General features: G+C 43.4%; 1 protein-coding gene across 5 annotated transcripts in view; it reads right to left on the reverse strand.

Annotated features, from left to right (window-relative positions):
- Positions 1–2,907: 2,907 nt before the first annotated feature.
- The window catches only part of PALM2AKAP2 (PALM2 and AKAP2 fusion), a 497,146-nt gene continuing 475,295 nt past the window's right edge, over positions 2,908–24,758 (reverse strand). For 4 of the 5 annotated variants that reach the window (XM_061163445.1, XM_061163448.1, XM_061163446.1 and 1 more), the window contains 2 exons: positions 17,640–17,818; positions 2,908–6,897 (listed from right to left, as the gene is read on the reverse strand). In XM_061163445.1, coding sequence (XP_061019428.1) covers positions 6,799–6,897; positions 17,640–17,818 — 278 coding nt within the window. In that variant the 3' untranslated portion in view covers positions 2,908–6,798. The remainder of the gene's footprint in view (positions 6,898–17,639; positions 17,819–24,758) is intronic. The other variant, XM_061163447.1, reaches the window with a different exon arrangement.

The following is a 24,758-nucleotide window of genomic DNA, read 5'->3' on the forward strand; positions in this document are numbered from 1 at the left end:
TTCTAAGTGGGTTGTGTGCAGGGAGGGCTATAGTCACCACCCTCTTGTGGCTGAAGGAGCTCATAATTAAAAGGGGCAGTGCTCCAAAGGAACCTCATTATTCGTTTCTTTGCACCAATAAAACCAGGGGAGCTGATGCGGAATGTAAAAAACAAATGGTACTGATGAACCCATAGACAAAACAGAAATAGACCCACAGGCAAAGAAAACATGGCTTTGGTTACCAAAGGGGAAAGCATGGGTGTGGTGGGGGTGGTTAAACTAGGAGTGTGGGATTAACATATACACACAACTATATCTAAACTAATCAACAAGAATCTACTGTATAGCACATGGAACTATACTATTTTGTAATAAGCCATAAGGGAAGAGAATCTGAAAAAGATAGAAATGTATGTACAACTGAAGCACTTTGTTGTACACCTAAAACTAACACAACATTGTACATCAACTGTACTTCAATTTTTTAAAAAAAGAAAAAAAATAGAGGCGTTGAGCCCAGGGTGGTGGCCATAGGTCCCCTCCAGCTTCCCACTGATGCCCTAACTAGAGTAAAAGGCCGGCACACCTGCCCTCTGCTCGTGAGAGGATAACCCCTCACATCAGTGGGTTTTCAGGAAGAGCCTCGTCAGTAAAAATCACCCCAAATTCCTTTCACTCTGACTGTATCAGGCTCCAAGTTCCACCCACTCCCTGGCGCTACGCAGCCTGAGTGCCCAGCAGCCCTGCCCACCGGATCTCAGTTGTGTTTACCTGAACTCACCTGGCGCTGCCTGCTGCCCTCAGGTGTTAGGTGATGGATGGAAAGAGGACCAGGATGCTGAATCCATGGATGACGACAATTCTTCTGCTCCTGGTTCCTGGGGGGTACCTCAAGGACAGCAAGCTTTCTTCCTCATTAGCTGGTGGCTGAATGTTGGCCTGAAGGACTCCTCTTTTCAACCTCAGGCTGTGTGACCTCCTTGGATCTTTTGCCTGAACTTTTCTTCCAGTTCCTTGAGTCCCCCATCCTTTTTTTTTTAATGTGGCTTTCACTGTGGTATAACTTACATACCATTAGATGTACTCGTTTCCAAGTGTACGATTCAATGAGTTTTAATAAATGTGCAACTATCATAATTCAATTTTAGCACCTTTTGATCACCCATTTGCAGTCACTTCTGGTTCCTTTTTGGCAATGGGAAGCCTGGGTCATCTTCTCCCACTATCTCCTGGGAGAGCTGACCCCAAAGGAAAGAGCCTAGAGGGAGTTCATTCAAATAAAGAAACTTTATCTGAATGAAGTGGGCTGCCACCAAAACTCTGCTCTCCCCCAAGACTCCAGCTCCTATCACAGCTTTGGCCTTGGTTCACAAGAGCCCACAGCAGGAAGAGGTGTGGTAAGGTCACCCAGACCCACACACAGCATCAGATCTACTGGATCTTGCATGTGAAGTTGCCAACGTGCGTTTTTATGGGAAGAGTAGGTAAGAGCAACACTTGAATCAGACTGCCCAGGTTAAAATTCAAGCGCTACTATTTATGAGCTCTGTGGCATCTGTTTTCTAACGTGTCAAATGGATATCAAAATAGTTCAACCCCAGGGAATTTCCCAGGCATCTAGTAGTTAGGACTTCCCACTCTCAATGCCAGGGGCCTGGGTTTGATACCTGGTCGGGGAACTAAGATCCTGCAAGCTGCGTGGCTCAGCCAAAAAAAAAAAAAAAATGCCCCAAAAGACAGACAAACAGAAACCAAAACAGAATACCCTATGGAATTGTTGTAAGAAATAGATTACATTTGTGGAAATTGTAGAAAACGCCTGTCACTTTCTCAGTGCTTCATAAATGCTACCTATTCATCTACCATGTGTGAAATGGATCTCAGCCTGGTGCTCTGTAATGAATGACCTGGGAGTTGGGGATGAGGGGTGGAAAGGTGGTTCAAGACGGAGGGGATACATGTGTACTCATAGCTGATTCATGTCGTTGTAAGGCAGAAACCAACACACTGTCAAGCAATTATCCTCCAATTAAAAACACATTTTAAAAGATGTTAATACGTTCCTGTTTATTATAGAGTTTGATCAAATTTTCAAAGGGGCCTGATTCTGCCCCCTTCCCCTCAAAATTGAGAACTCCCATCACACAGAGACTGGACATGATGCCGTAGGGAAGAGCAGGAGAATATGACTGCAATCCTGGGTGGGGTGGGGTGGGGGTGGGGGAAGACCGAAAGAAGTTACATAAATGGGGAGATGAAGAAAGCAGCAGCTGAAAGGAGACCCCAGAAAGAGAGAGAGGTGCTCAGGAAGAACAGGCAACTGGAGGTCTGGGTGCAGGTTAGTTCCAGGGTCTAAGATGGAAGACAGCCCAGCGTGGCTACAGATGAGGGCTGGGGGTGATGAAGTGGAGGGAGGGCAGGAGGGAATCAGGGCAGGAAGCTTTCTGGTTCACCTGTGGTCTCAGACACTCGGTAGTCTGAAATTCTCTATGCCTCAGAGCAGAGCCCATAGCATTGAAAAGAGTCGAACACAACTGAAGCGACTTAGCACCCAATCAGAGCCAAATGTGGGTGCGGGGAATGGAACAGATGATAACAATGAGGACCTACGTGCAAAGTGGGAGCGTCACTGTTCATCCTGCCCTTCGCCCCATCATCTCTGACCTTGGAATCTGCCTACCTCCTCTAGAGGCACCCGTGTCATTTCTGTCGGTCCCATCGGAGTTTCCAGTCTAGCCAGGGCAGCTGGGGCATCGCCAACAGCCTGTCAAAGGTCTGCCCCACCAGCTCGTGTTGCTTTCTTGGTTCCAAACATGCAAGCAGCAGATGTTCCCCCCATGGAATTAGAGGCAAGGGCACTGGCATGCCACCCTCGCACAGCACGGTCCTCCAACACCCCCACCCCAGTCAAACAAGTGGCCATCATTTATAAAAACACCACACACACTGGGTTTTAATGAGAAAATAACTGTATACTTGCATTGAATGCCTCACAATCACTATAAAACCAAAGCAGGATAATAACATTGAAGTGGTTAACATACACAGGAGAGCCAGAGGATCATATTCAAACACAGTATTGCTGCTTTTTGCCCCCTCCTCCAAAAAAGGGGGGAAAAAAAAAGTCATTTGGGTAAAGAGCAACACAAAATCAAAATTGGCAGCTCACTCACTGAATGCTTAAAATTCAGGAAATTGGTTCTGTCACTAAAACTGGATATAGTCACCATCTCTAAACACGTAGGTTATTTTTTTTTTCAATACATAGTTTAATGACATCCATTCTTCAGTTGGAAAAAATGTTAAAATTATTTGTCTTCAGAGACAAGAGTCAACACTGTTTTTAGTGTTCCTTGTTATGCTGTGTGTGTGTTGTGTATATATGTGGACACTGAGCTATATACGGCTTATACATCACTGTCTACGGTGGGCAGCATGCACAGGTGTAAAAAGGCAAGGAAACTGCATGTGTCCTTTGCGTTGGACACAGCCCAGCCTCCTGCCACTGACAGACCCTGTTTCCATAATTTCTGGATGAGAAAGCCAAGGAATGTCAGTAGGTAATCAGTTCCGGAGGAAAGTGGACATCTATAAACACTGTGGGATGGAATACTTTCAGGAAAGCTTTTAACATCTACGGAATCTAAACACTTGTTCTAGCTGAGATTAACAAGCTTGCGTGCTATTTGGGGGCAGGGACGAGCATCAGAGGCCAGCCAATGTGTGGACAAGCCTCTTCCTCTCAATGGATGAGGCAGGAGTGATTTTCCTCCAGGTCTGCTGCATCTTCACACAGTTTTAAGGGGTTAATTTGGAATCCCAGAGCCTAGCATAGTGATATGTACAAAGCCATGGCCCAATGTTTCTTAAATGAATAAAAAAACTCAAGAGCACAGAGAAAACCTGGCTCTTCCAAGGGAACTGTAATGTACATTTTAACAGGGTTGTAACTGAGCAGTCATCAGAAGGCAGCAGACGGGAACAAGCAAAGGCTGGAGATGTGGAGGCCACAGTTAAACGGCTTTGAGACTGTGAGGGGGTCACGGAAACGCTGGATTTGTTGCCTACTCAAAGCATGGACCAAAGGATCCCAACTCTGTGACTCTACGCAATAAGTGTGTCTGATTCAATCAACTGTAGTCAAAGACCGATTTATCTGCCTCCACAGCAACTGCAGTAATTGCGTGGCCTTCTAAGCTTTCTTTTCAGCTGCCCATTCTCTTCTCAAATGGAGGATTAAAGTGGGTACACAGTTTCCTTCAAAACAGAACCAAACACTTCAGGCAAGTCCTGAGGACTCTTTCAAAAGATGGGGAGTCCATCTGTATCTAGTCTGCAGTCATGACCAGATCCAGAGTTAGTCCAGAAATCATGAAGCATAGAACGCTCTGCTCTCCAGGCATCCAAGCAGCCCGTGTCCCTGGGCCACACAATGCTACTGTCCCATCAGTGGTCACTCCTGTGCCTGTCTTGGGAACAATGCTAGAAATCCTCAGGGTACTCCCATGTCACCGGTCAGGACTCCTCATCTCATTTTCCTGGGAACATCTGTCTCTGTGCCAGCCTCTCCCACTTGAAAAAAGAATTCCTAACAACAGGGATCTTATTTGTCGCGTATCTCCAGTGGCTAGCACATTTTGTTGACTCTTCGTTTGGAATGTTCAGGGGCATGAACCATTTGAAGATGGCGCTAATTACCCATCTGCAGAATTTGGCTTCAAACTGCAGGTTCCCTTGGCAGTTTCAAAGTTGTAAGTTATCCGACAGTTCCATTTCTACTTTGTGTCCACCACTTATTTATGAATAAACTTTCCCCTAAAGTCGACATTAGTCTAATAACAGAAGCAAAGATAGTGTGCATGACATCTACATACAAATTTTGTGGAACTGCTACTTGTCAGAATAACCTATTAGCGCTTATGACAGAACAATATAAAAACAAAAAGGAATTTTAGTGAGGTCTAACTTACTTATTGCTTTTTTTAAAAAAAAAAACACACAGCTGTAAAACAAAGGGCACAATATTGTAAAGTAATTATCCTCTAATTTAAAAAAAAAAAAAAAAGAATGCTGGTCAGTTTTTTTCTCATGGCCAGAGTTAAAAAATTTCTCATCCAGAAATTGAGGGCATTCCATGATTGAATACCCTTATCATATTGCTTTAAAAGACAGAGTAAAGCTGGCATCCTTTAGCCTATACTAAGCATGAATACAAAGCGTGAGAATAAATATGAAACTTTCCTAAATGTCAAATTACAAAACTGCTCAAAACTTTGCCATTGTGACTCATGCAAACACCATGTTAGGTCAACTTGATATTACAAATACTGTATCAGCTCGGAGCCTCTATATCCTTTTCATAAAAAAGAAATTCTCGCTCACTCCTGACGCTGGCAAACAGCTTTGGAGGAAATAAGTGAACACCTTTGTCCCATGACCATTCTGGAATTTTAATTCTCACACACACACATACACACACACCCTTACTCATGAGCACTCATGCGCTTTGTGAAAATACACAAAGGCATGTGTGGGCACACAGGCGCACACGCACGCACGCACGCACGCACGCACACACACACACACACACACACACACACACTTTAGGATTTGTAGCTGATCCTAAGCCTGTACTTAAATTTCTATATTTTTCTCTGTATCATCCTGAAAAATACTGGTTGCTCAGCAAAAATAATCTCTCTTACTTCCTCATTTTCCCACTCTTTCTCCCTCCCTTATTCTCTACCTTTCATGAGCTTTCTTTAACTGTTTCCTTTCCTTCCTGACTGATCCAAAATAATCTATCATCTTCCTACTCCCTTGAAGGTTCACTTTATATATAAAATATAGTTATAAACACCTCTTTATTTCTCATCTACCTCTCCAAGGCAGAGTTCGCCCTTTTTTCAATTATTGCCACTCTAAAAATACCCCTCCCCTCTTGAACCATGCTGTTCAATGTCTACAGGTTTTATACATGGATAGATTCCCCCACCCCATCATAAAAATAGTTGTTGCCCCCTAAATATAGTCTTCATATAAAGAAACAGAATTGTGAAAATGTGTTCTCATAAACTGTAGCTCAGTCAGTATCATAAGCAGACAAGATCCTAAAGCTAAAATAATCTATTTGGTTTGGCTTTCTGCCCCCACTTCCTCAACCTCCTAATGTAGAACAGATTGTGTTTGCAACAGGAAGAAATCTTGTCTTCAAAATACGGATTGTGATCATTCACTGCTCCTAATTAAAAACAATTAAATGAAAGAGATATGGGACAATAGTTGCCTCTTCTGGGCGAATAGAGAGAAAAACCTTATTTTATGGCTGCTGGAGTGGATGGAGTTGGTCCGACACCCGCGATGTGGCCGTGGGTGGGAAACCAGTGCAGGCACAGGGAAATACCCTCTGCCAGGGGGACAGCCCCAGCTTCTCAGATTCTCCAAATGGCCACATCTCCACTGTTTTCCTCATCACCCAGGCAGCCTGGTCTCGGTTCTGCCTGGAGCAACCATGTTGGTTTGCTCATAATTTCTTTGTCCTTTGGGATCAACTGTGGTCCAAACCCAGGCGATCCTTTGAGTCTCACACACACACAAAATCCTTTTTCTTTTGACTCCCAGGAGTTCGAGTTTGATGGGTGGACTGCTTTTTCACTTTATTTTTTCATCACTGTAAATTAACTTCTGGCCTGCATAAGGATTGCTGAGTTCGTTTGCACTTTAATAAATATTCTATTAAAATGCTTTGATGAGTTGATTTCTTGGTTTCTTGGGAACCCAAGCACCAAAGAAGCTTCCTGGGTGGAAGGAAGTTGATTATTCATTGTCTTCTTCCTCTTGGTTGGCATAGATCCCCGCCTCCCAGCGCAAAGCCAATGCGCTCTTTCTTCGATTAACCCGCGTGGCCTCAAGGACCTAAGAGAGAAGGAAAAAAATTACTCAGAGTTCATGGATATCAATCATGTACACAAACTGAGTTTTCTGTTTCTTTCGTCCTTTCCCTCCCTCAACAGTATCTAATGAATGAGGAGAGCGGGAAAGTGTCTGAACCAGCTGGAAGACCGGAGAGAATGAAAGAAAAGGTGGGCGGTGGGAGGTCCTGGGGGATGCCTTCATCTCACAGCCAAAGTTCACTTGCCATCTGACCCATCATTCTCAGTGCAGAGAGATTTAATTTTCCTGAAATGTTCTGCACGTTTCGTTGAACTAGACTTGACCCTGCATCAAGCTTCTTGATGACAAAGTGGATCGCTACACGCTCTAGATGAGTGCAGTCTGTTGGCAATGTTCTGCATCTGCACTACCCAATATGGCAGCCACCAGCCACATGCAGCTACTGAGTGCTTAGAACATGGCTTGTGTGGCTGAGAAACTAAACACTTGATTTCAGTAGCCTCCTGGAACTAGTGACTACCACATTAGCACAGCTATGAATGGTCTTAGTCTCCAGAAAAGAATTTCAAACCACTGAACCAGTGTGGATTCATTCCATCAAGCTTTATGGACCTATGCAAGCTGTGATCTTATTTATATCACAAAAATCTACTTTGGTATAATTAAGCTTGCAAGAGGAATTAAGTGGAAAGAAAATGAGCTTCTGGAGCCAATAATAAAGGAATCTGAGCATACTGATGTAGCACCAGGGCCATAGGTACTCATAAAGGAAATGGAAGGTGACAACATCGAGGACAAATTGGCTCATCACCACCAGGGTGAGACCACCCTCCCTCTGGTTCCCTAGAAGAGCCTTGGACTCCAGGGGAAACCTTCAGCCAGTCAGCTCCTGCTTGAGTTTGATCCAGATGACATCCGCATGAATGACGTAACACAGGAGAAACGGTTCAATTTCACAATACTACACCAAAAGCAAGCCCATGCACACCAATCAAGTCAATTATTGTGGTGCTGGCTTAGGATGCGCAGTTTCTGAATTTAAAGAAAAGTCCAGTAGAGCCAACACTGGTTGGTTATCCAACCAATATGGAATGAAGCTTTTGTGTATGTAAAGAACAATCATTTTGGCAAGCAACAGAGATGCTGGCAACTCCAGAGAAGCAAGGAGATGCACGTTTACAGGCAGTGCTGGGAGCCCAGACATAAGCAGACTCTGGACAGATTAAGGTCTGGGCAGGGCATGGGAGAGCAGGGGGAGGCATCTCAGTTTGCTTCTCTGCACCTCTGATAAATTGATGGACTTCCCAGAGCTGCAGTGCACTTTTCTATGGGAAGGCTTCCCTAGTCCTCCTAGCAGGGACGGCTGGACAGGACACATGGGACACAACTCAGTCAGGTCTCCTGAAGGGATGTTCATCGTGAAGAACATAAACCCTAAAGTGTTCGTGTATAAGCATATCATGGTCACTTAGTCAATACCTAAGAGTAAGACATCAGTAGAAGGATGCGTCCAAGTCTGGCAGAGTTAAATGGCAGCCTTCAGGTCAATGCATGGTAGCATGGTACGGGGAGGCAGTGCGGGACGGGAATGGCAAGTGCTGAGCTTTACTTCTAGCGCTCTACCTGGAACGTGCTGCTGCTGTTCATGGCATCTTGTGTCTCTTACACTTTATGTATAAAGAAAGTTTACCTATAAACACAACACCTGCCCTATTTCACAGGCTCTTTCAGGAAGAAGGGTGGACTCTGGAGTCCAGGCAGATCTAAGGTTAAATAAATCCTAGTAACTACATGACCTTGGGAAGGTTTATTATTTCTGTGCCTCAGTTTCCTTATATGTAAAATGGGGATAATAAAAACTATAGTACCAAGTTGGTCTGAGGAATAAATGAGGCAAAGCATTTAAAGCATTTAGCATAGTTTCCAGGGCATAGTAAGTTCTCAAACAGTAGTTATGCATTTCTCTCATCATGTGAAAGGGCTTTATAAGCAATCAAGTGGTATTCTAACATAAGGCATTTTGACAAGGAGCTCTCATTGTATAAAACAGTCATATGTTTGCCTTGCAGACTGCAGATACAAACCGAATGGTTTACCTAAGAGCTAAAAAATCAATCTAAGGTTCTGAAAAAAAGTGTCCCCATCCATTTCAGATGGCCTTAGGCCCCGTTTTAATTCTCAATCATGTTAAATAGATTTACTTTACTCTGTTCTTTGGGAACCCATATCAATCCAACTACCCAACCATTTAACAGATATTTCTTGGGTTTCTACGAAGTGTCAGGCATAGAACTTCATGTTTAGGACAGAAGAGTCTCTTCCTCCTGGAGCTTAGTCACCAAAAAGTGCAATGGGCAGAGAAATGATACTTATAATTATGGTAACATTCAGTACAGCTTGGGTTTGCACATCTACTTGTGGCAACCCAAATAATTCAACTGTACCAATAATGGGCCCTCTTTTCTTCTTTCATTCCCCTAATTTATATGCTACTTATCATGAGCCTGGATTTCTAATGAAATCTATAAAGTCTCGAGTAAAGGCACAGATCAGATAAGCAGCAGAGCATAACTAAAAGAGCCAGTGCCCTTGCTATAAAATTGTCTTCAGGTCCATGAGGCTTATGATCTAGGAATGGCTCAGGAGTGAAGCCATCCTACAACTGGCCTTTTGAAGATTCAAAAGCCAAGCCATTGGGGAAGGTATGTAAATGAGCCTCTGCTGCCCGATTAATACAGAGTACTATGTGTGTATATGTGTGTGTGTGTGAATAAAGCTTTAGCAAATCTAGAACCCTTGTTCTAGATTTTTGCATATTAACTTTATTTCCTAAAGTGTGTTCCTTTCCGTTCTAGTTTAAGAAAAGCACTTGCCTCCAGGGCTCTGATAATAATAAACACATACATCACGGGTACCATGAACCAGCTGAGGTTTTAATCCTTGCTACTGTTCTATGGGATTCATACTATTACTACTTGCATTTCACATATGAAAAAACTGAACCAAAAGGAGGTTTAAATAATCAGACTAGTAGAAGGAAAAGTTAACATTTGACCCCAGAACTCTGGGTGTGGAGTCAATGGTCTGGAATACCATGTTCTACTTCTGTTCAGTTGCTGGGAGGAATTTGAAGGAAGAAGAATCAGAAAGGACAATATACATTCTCCATAGAAATAGAAAGAAAAAAACATTAAAAAAATAGAAAGACCTGATTTAAGGTTTTACCTTCCACAAATTAATTCAGATTTAGGTCTGGTGGGAGAAAGAAAAAAAAATCAATTCTCTCTGAACAATCTTCTAATATTAATTTTTCTCTCCAATGCTTAGAGAATTCAAGTGAATCACTTCACTTTGAGTAGCAATCAGCCTAGACAATTTTATTTTGGGGATGTGAAACAAAAGACAGATGTGTTAAGTAATGTTTGTATTAATATTTTATCCCCCATCTCTTCCACTGAAGGTAGACAGGACCCAGTTTTATCTTCCTTGGATGGATGAGACCAGATTTTCATCAATCTTATGTTGACTCAAAGGGAATGTGGGCTTAGGGTCTAATTCTTAAACTACCTTCCCCCCACTGAGAACCACAGTTAGACAATGAAGAAGGTCCATGTAATGATATTTGCAGTATTCATTTTATACTTTCTGGAAAAAAAAAAAAAAACCACTGATAATCATCAATTCATATCTATAGTTAACTACATTTATTTTGCTAAACATGGAGATATAAAATATATTGTGTTGGCCAAAAAAATTATTCAGGTTTTCTGTAAGATGGTATAGAAAACCCAAACATTTTGGGTCAACCCAATATATTGTGCTATAGGTTAGCATAGCCAATTTGAAGAATAATTTGCAATAGGTAGTGAATATGAGCCTGTATAAGCCCCAGAACAAGTACTTTTACTTCTAGATATATTTGTAGACCTTCTTCCATGGGTCACACAAAGAGCTATGTACAATAACATATTCATTGATTCATTGTTTGTAATGGCAGAGAAAAGATACAACCTACATTTCCGTCACTAGAAGGATGAATCAATACATATGTACTCATTCAATGGAACACTATACACGGTAGCTATGATGAGTAAAATAGAGCTGTAAGCATCAACACGGACACATTAAGAAATGATGCAGACAGAATAAAGCTTATTGGACGCTAAAATATGATATATTTATGGAAAGTTCTAAAACATGCAAAACCATTAGATATAATTTATGTATACAGACATATATAGTATATAGTATAAGGATAAAAACATGCATGGAAACAATCAATGCCAAATTCCAGAGAAGTTATCTCTCAAGAGAGAAAGAAATTAGAGCTGGGAGAAGTAACAAGAGGGCTTGGATGGTATTGGTAATATTAATTTCTTTATAAAATATTAAGCAAATATTACAAAATGACAAGAATGGACAAAGCTGGCTTCATTATTTAACTCTGTCATATACTTGGCACACAGGCACATTCTTGGCTCCATGGGATCATGGGCATTGTTCAGGTGACTTCTATCTTCTCAGAACCTATAAAGTGCCTGATGTGTAATAGGTCCTGGATAAATTGTTAACCAGGTGAATGAATAAATGATTCTCTACAATTCTGTACATCTGCAATAATTCTTTTAAAATGAAAATGCTATAGAAATAAAAAATATAAAAACAAATATGCTTTCTCATAGCATATAAATAAGTCAATATAAATGTGGAAAAAATGGAAAACACTTTAAAATGTGCTTTTTCACAGTACAAGTTTGAGAAATTTGTGTAGAAGGAAGTTGTAGGGTCAAGGAGGAGGCTTTGGGGGAAATTTAATGCTTGCAGGAACGTCCAAAACAAAAACACAGGTTTAAAGATGGCAGGGAAGGGGAACTGGATTGGTTCACAGTTGGAGTAAGTTATCCTAAAGCGATGGCGTGGAGCTCTCTGGGTTTGAGCCAAACCAAGGACTGATCCAACCCAACAGGCCCCGTTCTCTTGAGCTACATGATTTTCTAAACAGACCAGAGGAGATTTGTTATCAGCTTCTAAAAAAAAAAAACAAACAAAAATCCAAATAGCTATTTCCCTGTTGTTTGCCCTCTAGTCCAAACATCTTCCAGATCCACGAGCAAGGCAAGGCCTTGTCCAGCCCAGCACACAGCACAGCAAAGCACAGTCCCGTACACCACTGCTGCATACACGCCAACATCTCAAGGCAGTCATCCCATTCACAAAAGGTAGGGAGGAAAAAAAACCCATCAGGAAATGGCAAACAACGACAGCATGCACTTGGCTCAGGCATGCAGGAAGACCAAGACAAAACAAGCGGAAAAGTACCTCGGAAGTCACCTTGCAAGACAGTAACTTAGAGGTGTACTGGCAGAGAGGGAAAAACCAGGGTTAGTAAATGGCAGAGACACAGGGGACACCCCTCAGCTGGGGACCAGCACCACGTGGGGGGAAGGGGTGGGGTGTGGGGGGGACAGGAGGGAAGTGGCGTTGGGAGACCAGGACACACCCACACCAAGACTTGCTTCATCTGATATCAGTTTATTTAAAAGTGTATCTTTTGCAGCAAGCAGATACCCTATTATTCCTCCATAAAAATATCAGATAAGCCAGACTTTGTTAATTCAAGATTTGTCACTTCCATTTGCTATGATCTGAATTAACAAGATTCTTTCCCCTGTTGTTTATGCAACCAGCTGCCCCCCAGCAAGATCCTTAGGGTCCAAGGGTCACGTTGGACTCTTGAGAATCCGTAGTCATCTGTAGACAAATAGCCCTTTCCTCTTCCTGTAGGCCTCTCTGAGCCTGAAGCAGTCTCGTCATCTGCTGTCCCATGAAAAGAAGACCCTAACCATAGACAAAGAATGGTTTGAACGCAAGGTTTGTGGAGGCAGAGTCTCTGAACCTGATCTGAGGATGGCGTTGCCAAGAGACAGCAAGCAGCCTGCTTCATCTCTACCTTGGCGGGGCCAAGATAGGTTCCTGAGAATGGGTGATTATGTAGGAACTAGAACGATCCTTTAGTTCCTCTAGGAAACTAAAGGTCGCTGTAAAGAAAGCTCAGCGAAAATATGTCCTGGCTGTGGGTGATGAGTTAGAAGGACTGACTTTTGACAGCTCCCTCCAGACTTGTGGTCATGACCTTGCATTTACACTGCATGGGACCTTGAAGGCACTGACTAGTTGCTGGCAGGGTGACCATAGGCTGGATGGGGGATAATATGACTGTGATCACCGACTGCTTCTTAGGCATTGCACTTGAAAAACCATGTTGCATCATGATCAGACTAATGACCAGGGGCTGATGGATGCGGAGTGCTCCCCTCCTCTGCACGCTCCTAGGGTGTGTGTGAGAACCTGAGAGAGCTGGGGGCACGGAGCATCACTGAGGGTGATTGAGCCTTCAGCCTGCAGCGTGGGGGCATTGGAGGCAGACAAGCTTCCTCCGCCCCCTGAGCAAGAGTTCAGCTAGAATTCCCCAAAGGTGTCATGGTCTGGAAGGAAGAGTGTGTCAGGAACTCTTGGAAAAGTAGTGACTTCTAGCCCAGGAATTAACCCAGGAATCAAAGAGACCTTGGTTTAACCCGGGAATCAAAGAGGCCTGCTCTTATTCCAAGACAGGCAGGAAAGGCTGGAAGCCCTCTCAGTAACTACCTTGGGGGCAAAAGAGAAAGAAAGAGAACAGAGGAAAAGCCACCAAGGGCAGATTCTGTGCGAGGCATGAAGATGGGGCTGAAAGCCCAGGAGGCTGTACTTTAGACTCAGCACAGTATCCCTTCCACGAGAAAGGGAAAGCAAGTCTACCAAACAAGTTCAAGAGCACTCCTGACTCAAGAACTCATTGCCTTCCAAGACTCAGGTCAGGTTGGAGGAAAAACTGGCCAGAAAAACAGTGTTGCCTCAATATCCTTCCTTTGCAAGGTACCAAGAAACCCTACAGAAAATGATGATTCATTAGGACCTTATGAGTTGCATGACTGACCAGAGACAGCATCAGGCCCAGATAAAGGGACATTTACATGTAAGATAACATTTCCGGATAGGAGAAACCTATACTATGAGCAGGATGGCTGCTCTGCACAAAAACACCAGGTGGGGGGATGGGTGAGGTTGAACTCAGTCCCCCAGTCTCCTCCCCAGCTGTGTAGCCAACTCACAACTATATCCTCACAGAGTTTTGGAAAAGGGTGCCTTTTCCTAATTCTCACAAGACACCTGTATAGGCTGGTAAACAGCCCAGGGTAAGTGAGTGGGGTTGGGGTTAGCTATCCTCCTACCCCTAAATTAGCCAAGGGGTCCACCAAGAGGTGGAGCCTGGTTGTACCTCAAGCATGGTGACACTCATCAGTGACCATGCCAAGCAGGAGGCCCCAGCCCAGGAGGATGAAGACCATTGCTATTGAAGGATTATCCTGCTCCAGGTCTGAGATGGGGAACAAGGATGGCCATGCGGGGGGTCACTTTCTCAGAAAAGGGTTTTTTTCTGGTTCCTTGTCACTGACTTCATCCCCAACTGCAAAATGAAGCAAAACATCCACAGATGACTTTCACATCACCGAAACAGTGACTCCTGGGCAGATGTTCCCAGAGAGAGAGAGAGATTCATGATTTCATATTTCATCTTCTGTCATTCTCTGAGCCCTCACTTTGGTTCTAGCAGGAGAGAGGCTAGCTGAAGAATATGAAAAAGAGCACCACATACTGCACAGCTGCCTCGGTGCCACTGCCTGCCAGGGATTCCTTGAGCCAGAGGCTTCCCTCCTAGCCCACATGTGATATTTTATCAAGCGGGGAAATGGAAGGTCCTGAACCAGGGACAGGTCTCCAGGCGCCAGCGCTACTCTGGGGTGAAGGGACGCTATACCTGTTTTGATGGTAAGGATCAATTTTTTCCCCCAGGTAGGTTGGCAAAAACTACTCATGGAAACTGTAGGCACAGCTCCATTTGTCTTCTCTTTCTTCTCTCCTCCCACCCTCATTAACATCATTGTACCCAGCGCATCACTAGGCACACGTGCCAATTTTGTTTTTAAGCCTGCCTTCTCCTTGGGAAGTAGAGTATGTGAGAATTCTCTTCATTCGGTTCAGAAAGAGCTTGCTACTTCGAAGGGTGGACACTTGGTTGGGTCCTGATCACGTGTGAGGGACTCACAGCTGCCGAATGGCTTTGGGGAAGAAATGGAGGCAGGCCCAAGTGGTGAGTCACAATGGACCCAGATGAGTTAGGATGATAGCAGCTGGAGGAGCTAAGAAGCCACATCTTGCCCCGAGGATCGTGTATGTGGATGGAGCAAGGAGAAAAGAATTACCAGCTTCTGGGACAGGGAAGCCAGTGACAAAATTCAGGCTTCAAGCCATCCATCTGATCCCTATGGTTAATATTTTGGTATGAGAGACAATTAAAGAAGGGCCACAGATCAGCTAGGAAAAGAGATGAAGGCTTGTTTAGTCCTACAGTTAAACTTCAACGTATTCTGCAGTGATTGATGGTAACACAATAGAAAGATTCCCTGAATCAAAAGGACTAAGACAGGTTAACAGGTGGCTCTGAGATGAAGTCTCACTGATGATCATTCATTTGCTTTAGAAGCAACTGTAGTATACTGTTCTTTTGTTTCTTCCAGACTTGGGTTTCTTAAAAGAGATAAGGGTAGGTTGGATAGATTTTTTTTTCTATCCCTAAGAACTTCCAACAGCGAAAAGCTTGGTTCTCTTGCAGTGTCAATGACAGTGCAGAACACTTGGCCTTGCCTTTAAGATCTGGGAATATGAACAGTTTGCTTAGTAGGTTTCTTCCTTATCTAAAACGTTGATATACTTGGGGGAAAAAATAACAAACAGAGATAGGAGTGTGTAAGTGAAGGGCAATCAGTGTTAAAAGGCTGATTCCAAGCCACTTCCTTCATGCAAAGGGGGAAATCCAACCTGAGTGGTATATGTCAGGTGGCTGCCTAAGTGTCAGTCTGTTCGCTTCTGCCTATGACCTGAGTACGAGCAAGCTCTTTACTTCTAGGTATGGCGTTTTCCCCTGACACCTGCCCTTCAACACAAAAGGCATGCAAAAGAGATACAGAGAGGGTGCATCAAAATCACTCGTCTGGGTCACATGCAAAGTGATCCATCAGTCCCTCCGTATCCCCACATCCCAGCCAACTCCCACCAAGGTTGCCGATATATGGTGTGAAATCGTACGTACAGCCCTAAGCTTCAAGACGGTCACAGGCTCCAGAAAATACCTAAAGGTTAACTCTGTAATTTTAAAAAGGGCTCAAAGAAGGGCAGAAAGGGTCTTACAGGCTCAGAGAAGGAGCCCCAGGGGTGGAAACCTCAGCAGCAGCCATCAAGGGCCAGGCCCATCCCACTGTACAATACAAGAAACAGTCCAGAAATATTCCAGCCCAACAGCGGAGCTGGGTTAACTTTCCAAGCAATTGAGGTACAAGCCCAGGGAAGAGGAGGCTGAGAGACACCAAGTGGGTCATTCGGCTGCCACAGGCACTTTCGCTTTCTTTCTTTACCACTAAAATGTTCAGTATCTGGCTTCAACCCCAGAAATCCTTTAACTCAGCCAACTAGAATATGAAAGGCAGTTAATCAGCATGGAATTCCTACTGTGAGCCCGATCGTGTTCAAGTTTAAGGTGAGCAAAGAATTTATCATCCAAACTGGGGCACTTTTAAGAAGGAAAGGGGATGCTATTAATAATTACAGGAGGATAAGAGGCAGAAACCAGGACTGTCCTGGGTCAACTGAGGCATATCCTCAACCGACCTGAGCTATTTCAGGGGAGGAGGTGGTTACCTCAATAAATGCTAAGAGACAGAAGCCAGCAGACTCCGAGGAAGTTGACACGGACCCCTGAGGCTGATCCCCAGGCTTTTGGGTGTGCAGGCTGTTGGGAACAAGGGCTCTTAAGTCTGTTACTAGAGAAAGAAACCACAGAGCAGATGACTTCCTTCGCGGTTGATGGGAACGTCACATGCAAAGTTTTCAGAGTTGAGGGTTGCAAGGTAGTTCTGTGGTTTTTAACTGTCATTCTAAAAGGCTCTTTCCTGCCAAACTGTACACACGGGCTTGGTAACAGCCCAAAACATACTGAGTCTTCCGAGCACTGTGTACCTTTTATAGGGATTGCCCAGGACAGACACTGAAGGATCAGCCTTGTCATAGTTCTCTGCAGCGATCCCTGACTTTTTTGGCACCAGGGGCCAGCTTCACAGAAGACAATTTTTCCATGGACCAGGGTTGGGACAGGGGGATGGTTTCAGGATGATTCCAGGGCATTACATTTATTGTGCACTTTATTTCTATTATTATTACATCAACTCCATCTCAGATCATCAGTCATTAGATCCCAGAAGTTGGGGACTCCTGCCTAGAGGAATAACATCTATACAGAGCAGGTGAGCAATGGTTGTGGTCAGCTCCCTGGTGTCTGTGGGTGATTTCGGGGAGCTTACGTCCTTCTTTCTGTGTTCCCCCTGCATGGTATCTTTCTACACATCCCATATCTCATGCACAAGCCGTGCCAATAGATTCAGACCAGAACTTGGCAGCAAAAGGACCCACTCTTTGCATGATCAATGTTTTTGAGAAGCAAGACAAACCCCAACCCAACTCCAGGCATGTTAAACCACACATGTGAAAATTGGTGCTGGTACCATGATGCTGGCCAGACAACCGCACACACATCAGAGCCTGATCCACGGTACCATACACCAGGCCGATGTTCACCCTTGGATGCAGGAAAGAGGAAAGGAAGAGAAACTTACACTACTATCATCCATTCTCTCGCGCCTTTTAGATTTGTATGTCTCATAGTCTTCCATGAGGGTCTGCATCAGATTCTTGGGCCGCTGCAATCCGGCAGCCTCTTCGGGGGCTAAGTCAGGCTGCAAGCTGGGACCTTCAGGTGTGGGGGATGGAGGAGGTTTGACTTTCTCTATTTTCCCTGAAACAAACAACACGAAGAGAACACCCTTTCTAATAAGCTTGTCTGCTCATGACGGCTTTTGGAAAGAAGAGAACACTGGCAAAAAAGCAACCTGTGACATAGAGCGTGGGTACCAGAATGATGGTTAAGTGCAGGTCATTTTATTACAAGGATCCAAGTGCTTAAGGATTAATGTCACAAACGCATCCAACAAAGACCTCAAGGAAACTGGTTCTAAAGTCAGTTAGACCAAAGAGACCTGTCAAGCATTTCGCAAATATATGTCAGACAGATAGACAGATAAGACAGACAGACAGACAGACTTTGGCTCTGGCTGTTTTGGGGACATGTATTCTATTCGAATCTTAAAGACCCATTTCTTACAGATGAGGAAAACTGAGGCTCTGCAAAGAGAAGGCTGAGTCACCAGGAGGCTGGCGATGGTATCCAGGTCTCCTGGTTTCCTTCCCAGGCTCTTTCTCTTCTATCAGAGGTCACCGATGGTCAGATGACCAGCCCGAGATTTTTGTATAAACAGCATGTGTTGTAAAACCCCTGAATGAGAACTAAGCCTGTTCTTCCCGGTTTTACACTTATCAGCCAGCTTCACTTTTTACCTTACCTGCCATGGTCCTGAAAGCATTTAGGTTTGAGTTCCCAGATCTTAAGGAATGAATGCCAACAACCGCAGGTTCAATGTTGTAGGAAAGGGGTGTGCCAGACTTGAGAAAGGTGAGGTTTCACCTTTTGAGATACCAAACAGGAACTCTCAGGATGAGATCAGGTCCACAGTCACAGTGGTGTGGTGATGTCAGGCACTGCCGCTAAGACTGCCTGCATCCCACCGTCTTGGGAAATGCCTGGCCCTGACTTCTGGCCCAGGTGGGAGTGGGTTTTATTGCCAGAGCCCCAAACGTACCTCTGAGAAGTACCTTTAGGTGCAACAGTCATGATGTTTCCAACTATGCCCCTTGTGGGAGACACAGGGACTATAAATAAGGAATGCAGAGAAAACACACAAAATATACGGGGCCATTCAAGCACAGAAGTTTGGAAGCTACCAGGGGAGGTTCAAGACCCACTTGACCCCCTGCTGCAGACCCAGGAGAGAGGTAGCTCATCTTTCTCTGCCTTACTCCCCAGACTGCCTGATGCAGCCAGCCAGAATCACAAGTGAAGCCTGGGGACTGTGTCTCCACATGGGTGGCTCTAAGACTTTACCAGGCAGAGCTCCTTTGATGGGAGGTGGGAAGCCCCTCAGAGTTCAGGCAGCTTGGGTTTTAATTTCTGCTCTCTCATGAACCAGCCATGAGGTTGGCTGAAGACAACCATGTTATGTTCCCACTTTAATCTTGGGTTGATCACTTAGGTTCTCCAAGTTTCAACTTCCCTAGCAAGGAAATGAGAAAACGGGGAGATGCTGTCTTGGAAGTCCACTCTAACTCAAACATTTTGCTATTCTATCAAGCATATTTGGCAAGAAGATCAACCTTCACCGGTTAAGAAAAAAAAGTATATGACCAAAAAAAAAAAAAAAAAGTATATGACCAGCCCGTTTGGCAATTATGTAGGAAATGATTTTTAATACATGGGCACCATTACATTAGTAACTTAATGAAACTCATTGCTTTGATCTCAATTACTCAGATCACTGGTAAAAAGTCTTTTGATATTAACAATAAGGGTACAAATATTTGAAGGTCTTGAAATCCTCTGGAAATGATTTCTATTTTTTATTATGAAAATTAGGGAATGCTATCATGATGCCAATGGACTTATCAACTATATTAACATTTATGAAGATCTATCCTACCTGCCTGCCTTCTTCCCACCCCTCTGTATGAAAATATTTGAAGCAATCTCAGGCCTCAGGCAATATAATTCTGTAATACTTGGTATGTATTTCTAAAAATTTTTATTAACTTTTATAATGAAGCTTTGAGAAATAACACAGCCCAGTGGCCAGCACACATTCCTAGAGCCAGTCTGCTTGGTTTGAGTTCATTACTTAGCAGCAAAATACCCTTGGGCAAGTTACTTTTTTTTTTTTAAGTTTTTCTATCTCCATTTCCAAATCTATAAAACTGGCATGTTGATAGAGGTACTTACCTCATACGGTTGATACAAGAAACAAATTAATATTTATAAAAAAAGTTAATCTTTAGAACAGTAAGCATCCAGTGAGTCTAGTTATTATTTACTTGGAATCTCAAAGAATAATTATGTCTATGGAGTAACAATGAGCAATTTCCTGGGAAATTCTGCATAAAAATCTTGCAACTCTTTTAAATCTAGAAACAGATACCAAAAGATCAGGTTGGTCACTTTCCAACTGATCTCTCAAGAGGTCCCAGTCATCTCCTACTAGCCATTCCCCCAGTACTAAACTCCTAGAAAGACAGTCTGTATTCACTGCCTCAAACTTCACCCCTTCACACATACCACAACAGGACCCCTGACTCAGAACACTTTGTTTATACTTCTGTGAAAGCCTTTTTCACACATTGACTTGTGTCACATCTGGTTGTTTAAATTTTTCTTCTCAGTTAAGCTATAAAGTCACCTGAAGATAAGAACCATTTCAATCGGAGGCTAAGAATCCCCCTAACTCATCTGAATATACACTCAACTAGAGCAGGACCCTATCTGCCCTGGTCACTGCCGGATCCCAGCACCAATCGTGGTATTTGGCAGAAGGCAGGAGCTTCGTGGTTGTTGAATTCACAGTAAGTCCATTGTGAAATACACATAGCAGTCACTAATTAAATAACTTGTGGATTGGGACAGAATTCCCAATACAGAATCTGAGGAAAGAGTTTAAATGTCTTTCCCAAAGCACATGAAATAAAACAACTGTGGTCTACAGAACCACAGACACGAAGAGCTTTGGGGTAACAACAAACACATTTATACAGCATTTCAATGATAGGTTTCTTCATGTCATTTGATCCTTAAAACAACCCTGGGATGTAGTAATCAGGGTGGATGTCATGACATCTCTGAACAGTTTAGACCCTGGAGCCTCAGATGCTTAACATCAGTCCAAATTATATTAGCTAGCAACAATCAGGGTTAGGTCTGGAACCCAAATTGTGTCGATTGTCACTAAATTATATAATTGGGTGTGTGCTGAAATGGTTCCTATCTTCAGGTGACTTTATAGCTTAACTGAGAATCACAGAAGGTGAAAAGTTACTACAGAGAAGTGGTCGGCTACTAAACATTAAAGCCATTTCCTGTTTCTTTCTTAGTATTCCAGCAAATCCATCCCTGAAGCCAGTTTTACCGGTTACAACCACTAGAGGTCACATGGGTAACAGGGACCAAAGACTGCCTTAGCAGGTCTGCAGTGACGGCTTCCAGAGAAGGTGGCTGGGACATCTGGGAGAGAACAGGTTTCAGATAACCAAGCTCATGTCTGAGCCTCAGGAGAAGCAGTCACAGGTCCCCAGAGAAAGGAGACACTGCACCCCACCCCCAGACCTCTGGTCTGGTTGATACTGGGGGCAGTCAGCGTGGTGGGGCTTCTCTGCTGTGATCTCCAACCACCCTGCCTCCAGTACGGTTCCAACTAAGCCTGGAATTCTCACACCAGCTGAGGAATCACACAGGTCATCAAAAACCTAGTTTGCAGCCCAATCAACTTTTCCCCTTGATTTGTTGTTATTGTTCAGTTGCTAAGTCAACTCTTTGGGACCCCATGGATTATAATAAACCAGGCTCCTCTGTTCATGGGGTTCTCCAGGCAACAATACTACAATGGGTTTGCCATTTCCTTAAGGGGATCTTCCCGGACCAGGGATCGAACCCATGTCTCCTGCACTGGCAGGGAGATTCTTTACCACTGAGCCACCAGGGAAGTCCCTTTCCCCTTGGTCAGGATGGTGAAAAATGTCTCATGCTCATCCCCCAGTAGTAGACGCTGCAGACACCACCATTTGGGCCTCATGACACAAACAAGGAAACAAGTGATGCAAGTAATTTGTGGTCAAGGCCTGAGGAGCCTCTCTCATCCTTGTCTACAGTCCTGGAGAGCCTCTTGAAATTCCTTGGCCCTTAGGACACTACCCATCAGAATCTTCAAACAGTGATGGTTATCTCTGGTGTTTGCTGGCATGTACCCAGATTCCACTGCCCTCCAGTTCCATCTCCACTTGTCTCAACAAAACTTGTTCTCAAGTCTGTTCAACTGGAGAAGGACTGACTAGCTGACAGTAGCTGAAAGTGGCCTCTATTTCAATGATAAACATCCTGTTATCTAGTTTCCTACCTGGGAAGAATACTCTACAAAACATTTCTCTTAAAGAAGCCCAGTTGGTGTCATGTAGACCTCAGGACAGACCTGTGTTGGTCTTGGCCAAGAGCTGGTACCTGACATTTACAGAGCAGGGCTAATGTGAGTTTTACGGCTGACATAGGAACCAAAAGAACAAAGCTAGACTGCATAATAAAAATAAATGGATAAAAAAAAAAAAGGTAGATTGCAATTCGGAGTGGAGGGTAGAAAATGTTCTCAAGTTTACATCATACACATGATTTTGTCCAAACTATTCCATCTACAGTAATTTTCGATTTAAGCATTTAAAGGTGTTTGAGGATAAGCAGCTTCACTTGGCAGGATGATGCCAAAGCTGTGTTTCTAAAATCATGACCTATTACCTCAGCTTTGTAAGATAGTACTCATGCTGCAAACAGTCAAAAAGTCATTGGTCAAATAAATTTGAGGCATACTCAACTAAAGAAAGTTTTAAAGATAAAACAAGATAGATTTTTCTTTACCAGAGGACTTCTCTGAAGTTTTAGTGCTAATATGATTGTGAATCCCTAGTTTTAAGGATGGGTGTACAGGACTTCTCAAATTTATTTAATTAGAGAACCTCATTTCATAGAATCCCTATTAACATCTCAAGGAAAACAGTTTTGGAAATTACTATTCTATACTAGTTAACCATTAACCACCAATTGTAGGCACAAGTTCAGCTAATAATTAAATATGGGCACAAAGCTTATGTATAAGAACTTTTATTACTGTTTGTTTCTTTGTTTATAATTACATATGTGGAACAACAAAAGCATCTGACTATGGCACAAGGGTTAAATTAGTTATGGCTTATTCAGATGTTGGAGTATTATTTAGCCATATATAAATCATGTTTTAGTCTCTCAAATTTAAAGGAATAGTTACAGTCATGGGAAGATACTCAAAATACATTAAGAGAAAAAGCGGATTACAAAAGCAGAAATATTGCAGGGGTTTAAGTGTGCAGGCTCTACAGCCGGACTGCCTGGTTTAAATCCTAGTTCATTACTTATTGGCTGTGTAAAAGTTAAAAAAAAAAGTGCATACATGACAAATAGTAAAAACTAAATCAGGGTAAGATGAACAGTCTATGGTGGGCAGAATAAAGATTTCCTCAAGCATATCCAAGCCCTAATTTCCCAAACTTGTGAATATATTACTTTACATGGCAAAAGGATTTTGAAGGTGTGATTAAGTTAAGGACTTTGAGATGGGAAGACTATTCTAGATTATTCAGTTTGGTGAGATGTAATCACAAGGGTCCTCATAAAAGAGATGGAGGAGGATCAGAGAGTGAGATTTGAAGATGCTATGTGGCTGGCTTTGAAGATGAAGGAAGAGGTCACAAGCCAAGGAATGCAGGCAACCTGCAGAACTGGAACAGGGAGGAAAATGGTTCTCCCTAAGAGCCTCTAGAAAGAACACAGCCCCACCAACATCTTGACTGCACCCCAGAATGACTATATTTTAATCTGTTTGAAATGCTAAAACATAATACCACAGATTTTGTGCCTTTAACAGCAGAAATGATTCTCTTATCCTTCTGGAGGCTGGAAGTGTGAGATCAGCACGGGTACCAGCATGCTCAGGTTCTAGTAACAGTATCCCTCCTATCGTGCAGATGGCTAACCTTCCTGCTGTGACCACACATCACAGAGAGAGAAGGGGCTCTCTGGTCTTTCTGTATAAGGGCACTAATACCATCATGAGGGGCCTCACCCTCAGGACCTCATCTAACTCTAATTACTCACAAGGGCTCTGTCTCCAGCTACCATCACATCAGGGTTCAGGCCCTCAACAACTTGAGGGGGGCAAAATTCAGTCCACAGCTAACACATTTCAGATTTCTGACCTCGAGAACTATAAGATAATAAATGTGTCTTAAGTAACTATGTGCTGTGCTGTGTTCAGTCTTGTCTGACTCTGTGGCCCCATGGATAGTAGCCTGCCAAACTCCTCTGTCCATGGAATTTTCCAGGCAAGAATACTGCAGCACATTGCTATTTCCTACTCCAGGGCATCTTCCAGACCCAGGGATTGAAAACCAACTCTTGCATCTCCAGCATTGGCAGGTGGATTCTTTACCACTAGTGCTATCCAGGAAGCCCTGTTAAGTCACTATATTTGTGATTTGCTACAGCAATCGTAGACTAATACACATATAGACCTAGTGTTATCTTCCATGCACCTAAGTGCATGAGAATAATTAGACAGGTAGTGGTTAGGATTACAAATCAGTTTTACCTTTATTCCTTGTTCTCCAAGCTTTTTCTGCAATAAGCATGAATTAATTTTAAATTATACAACATGCCAGAATTTTTCTCCTTTAGGTATTACTACCCATGCTAACAAGAGTAGATAAAGTTGAGGCTTTAACCTTCATGGATTAGGCATATCCAGACATTCTTGTGTCTCACCAGGCAGCACAGGCCTAGGGGAACCCCTGGGCTAACCCCTCCTGGGGGCCTCAGAGAAGCACTGGTCTTGTCTGCGTGACATGGGAGACAGACTGAGGAGCAGAGCGAGGAGCAGAATTTCACTCCCAATTCATAAATGCTGTCTCCCATGATGAGTGGAAGAAAAAACCAGGAACCATGAATTTGTGTTTCCTGTTTATTATAAACAGTTAAGACACTTTCTGGTCCAGAGAGAGCGAGC

This window comes from Dama dama, chromosome 16, assembly GCF_033118175.1.
Source record: "Dama dama isolate Ldn47 chromosome 16, ASM3311817v1, whole genome shotgun sequence".
Lineage (NCBI taxonomy): Eukaryota > Metazoa > Chordata > Mammalia > Artiodactyla > Cervidae > Dama > Dama dama.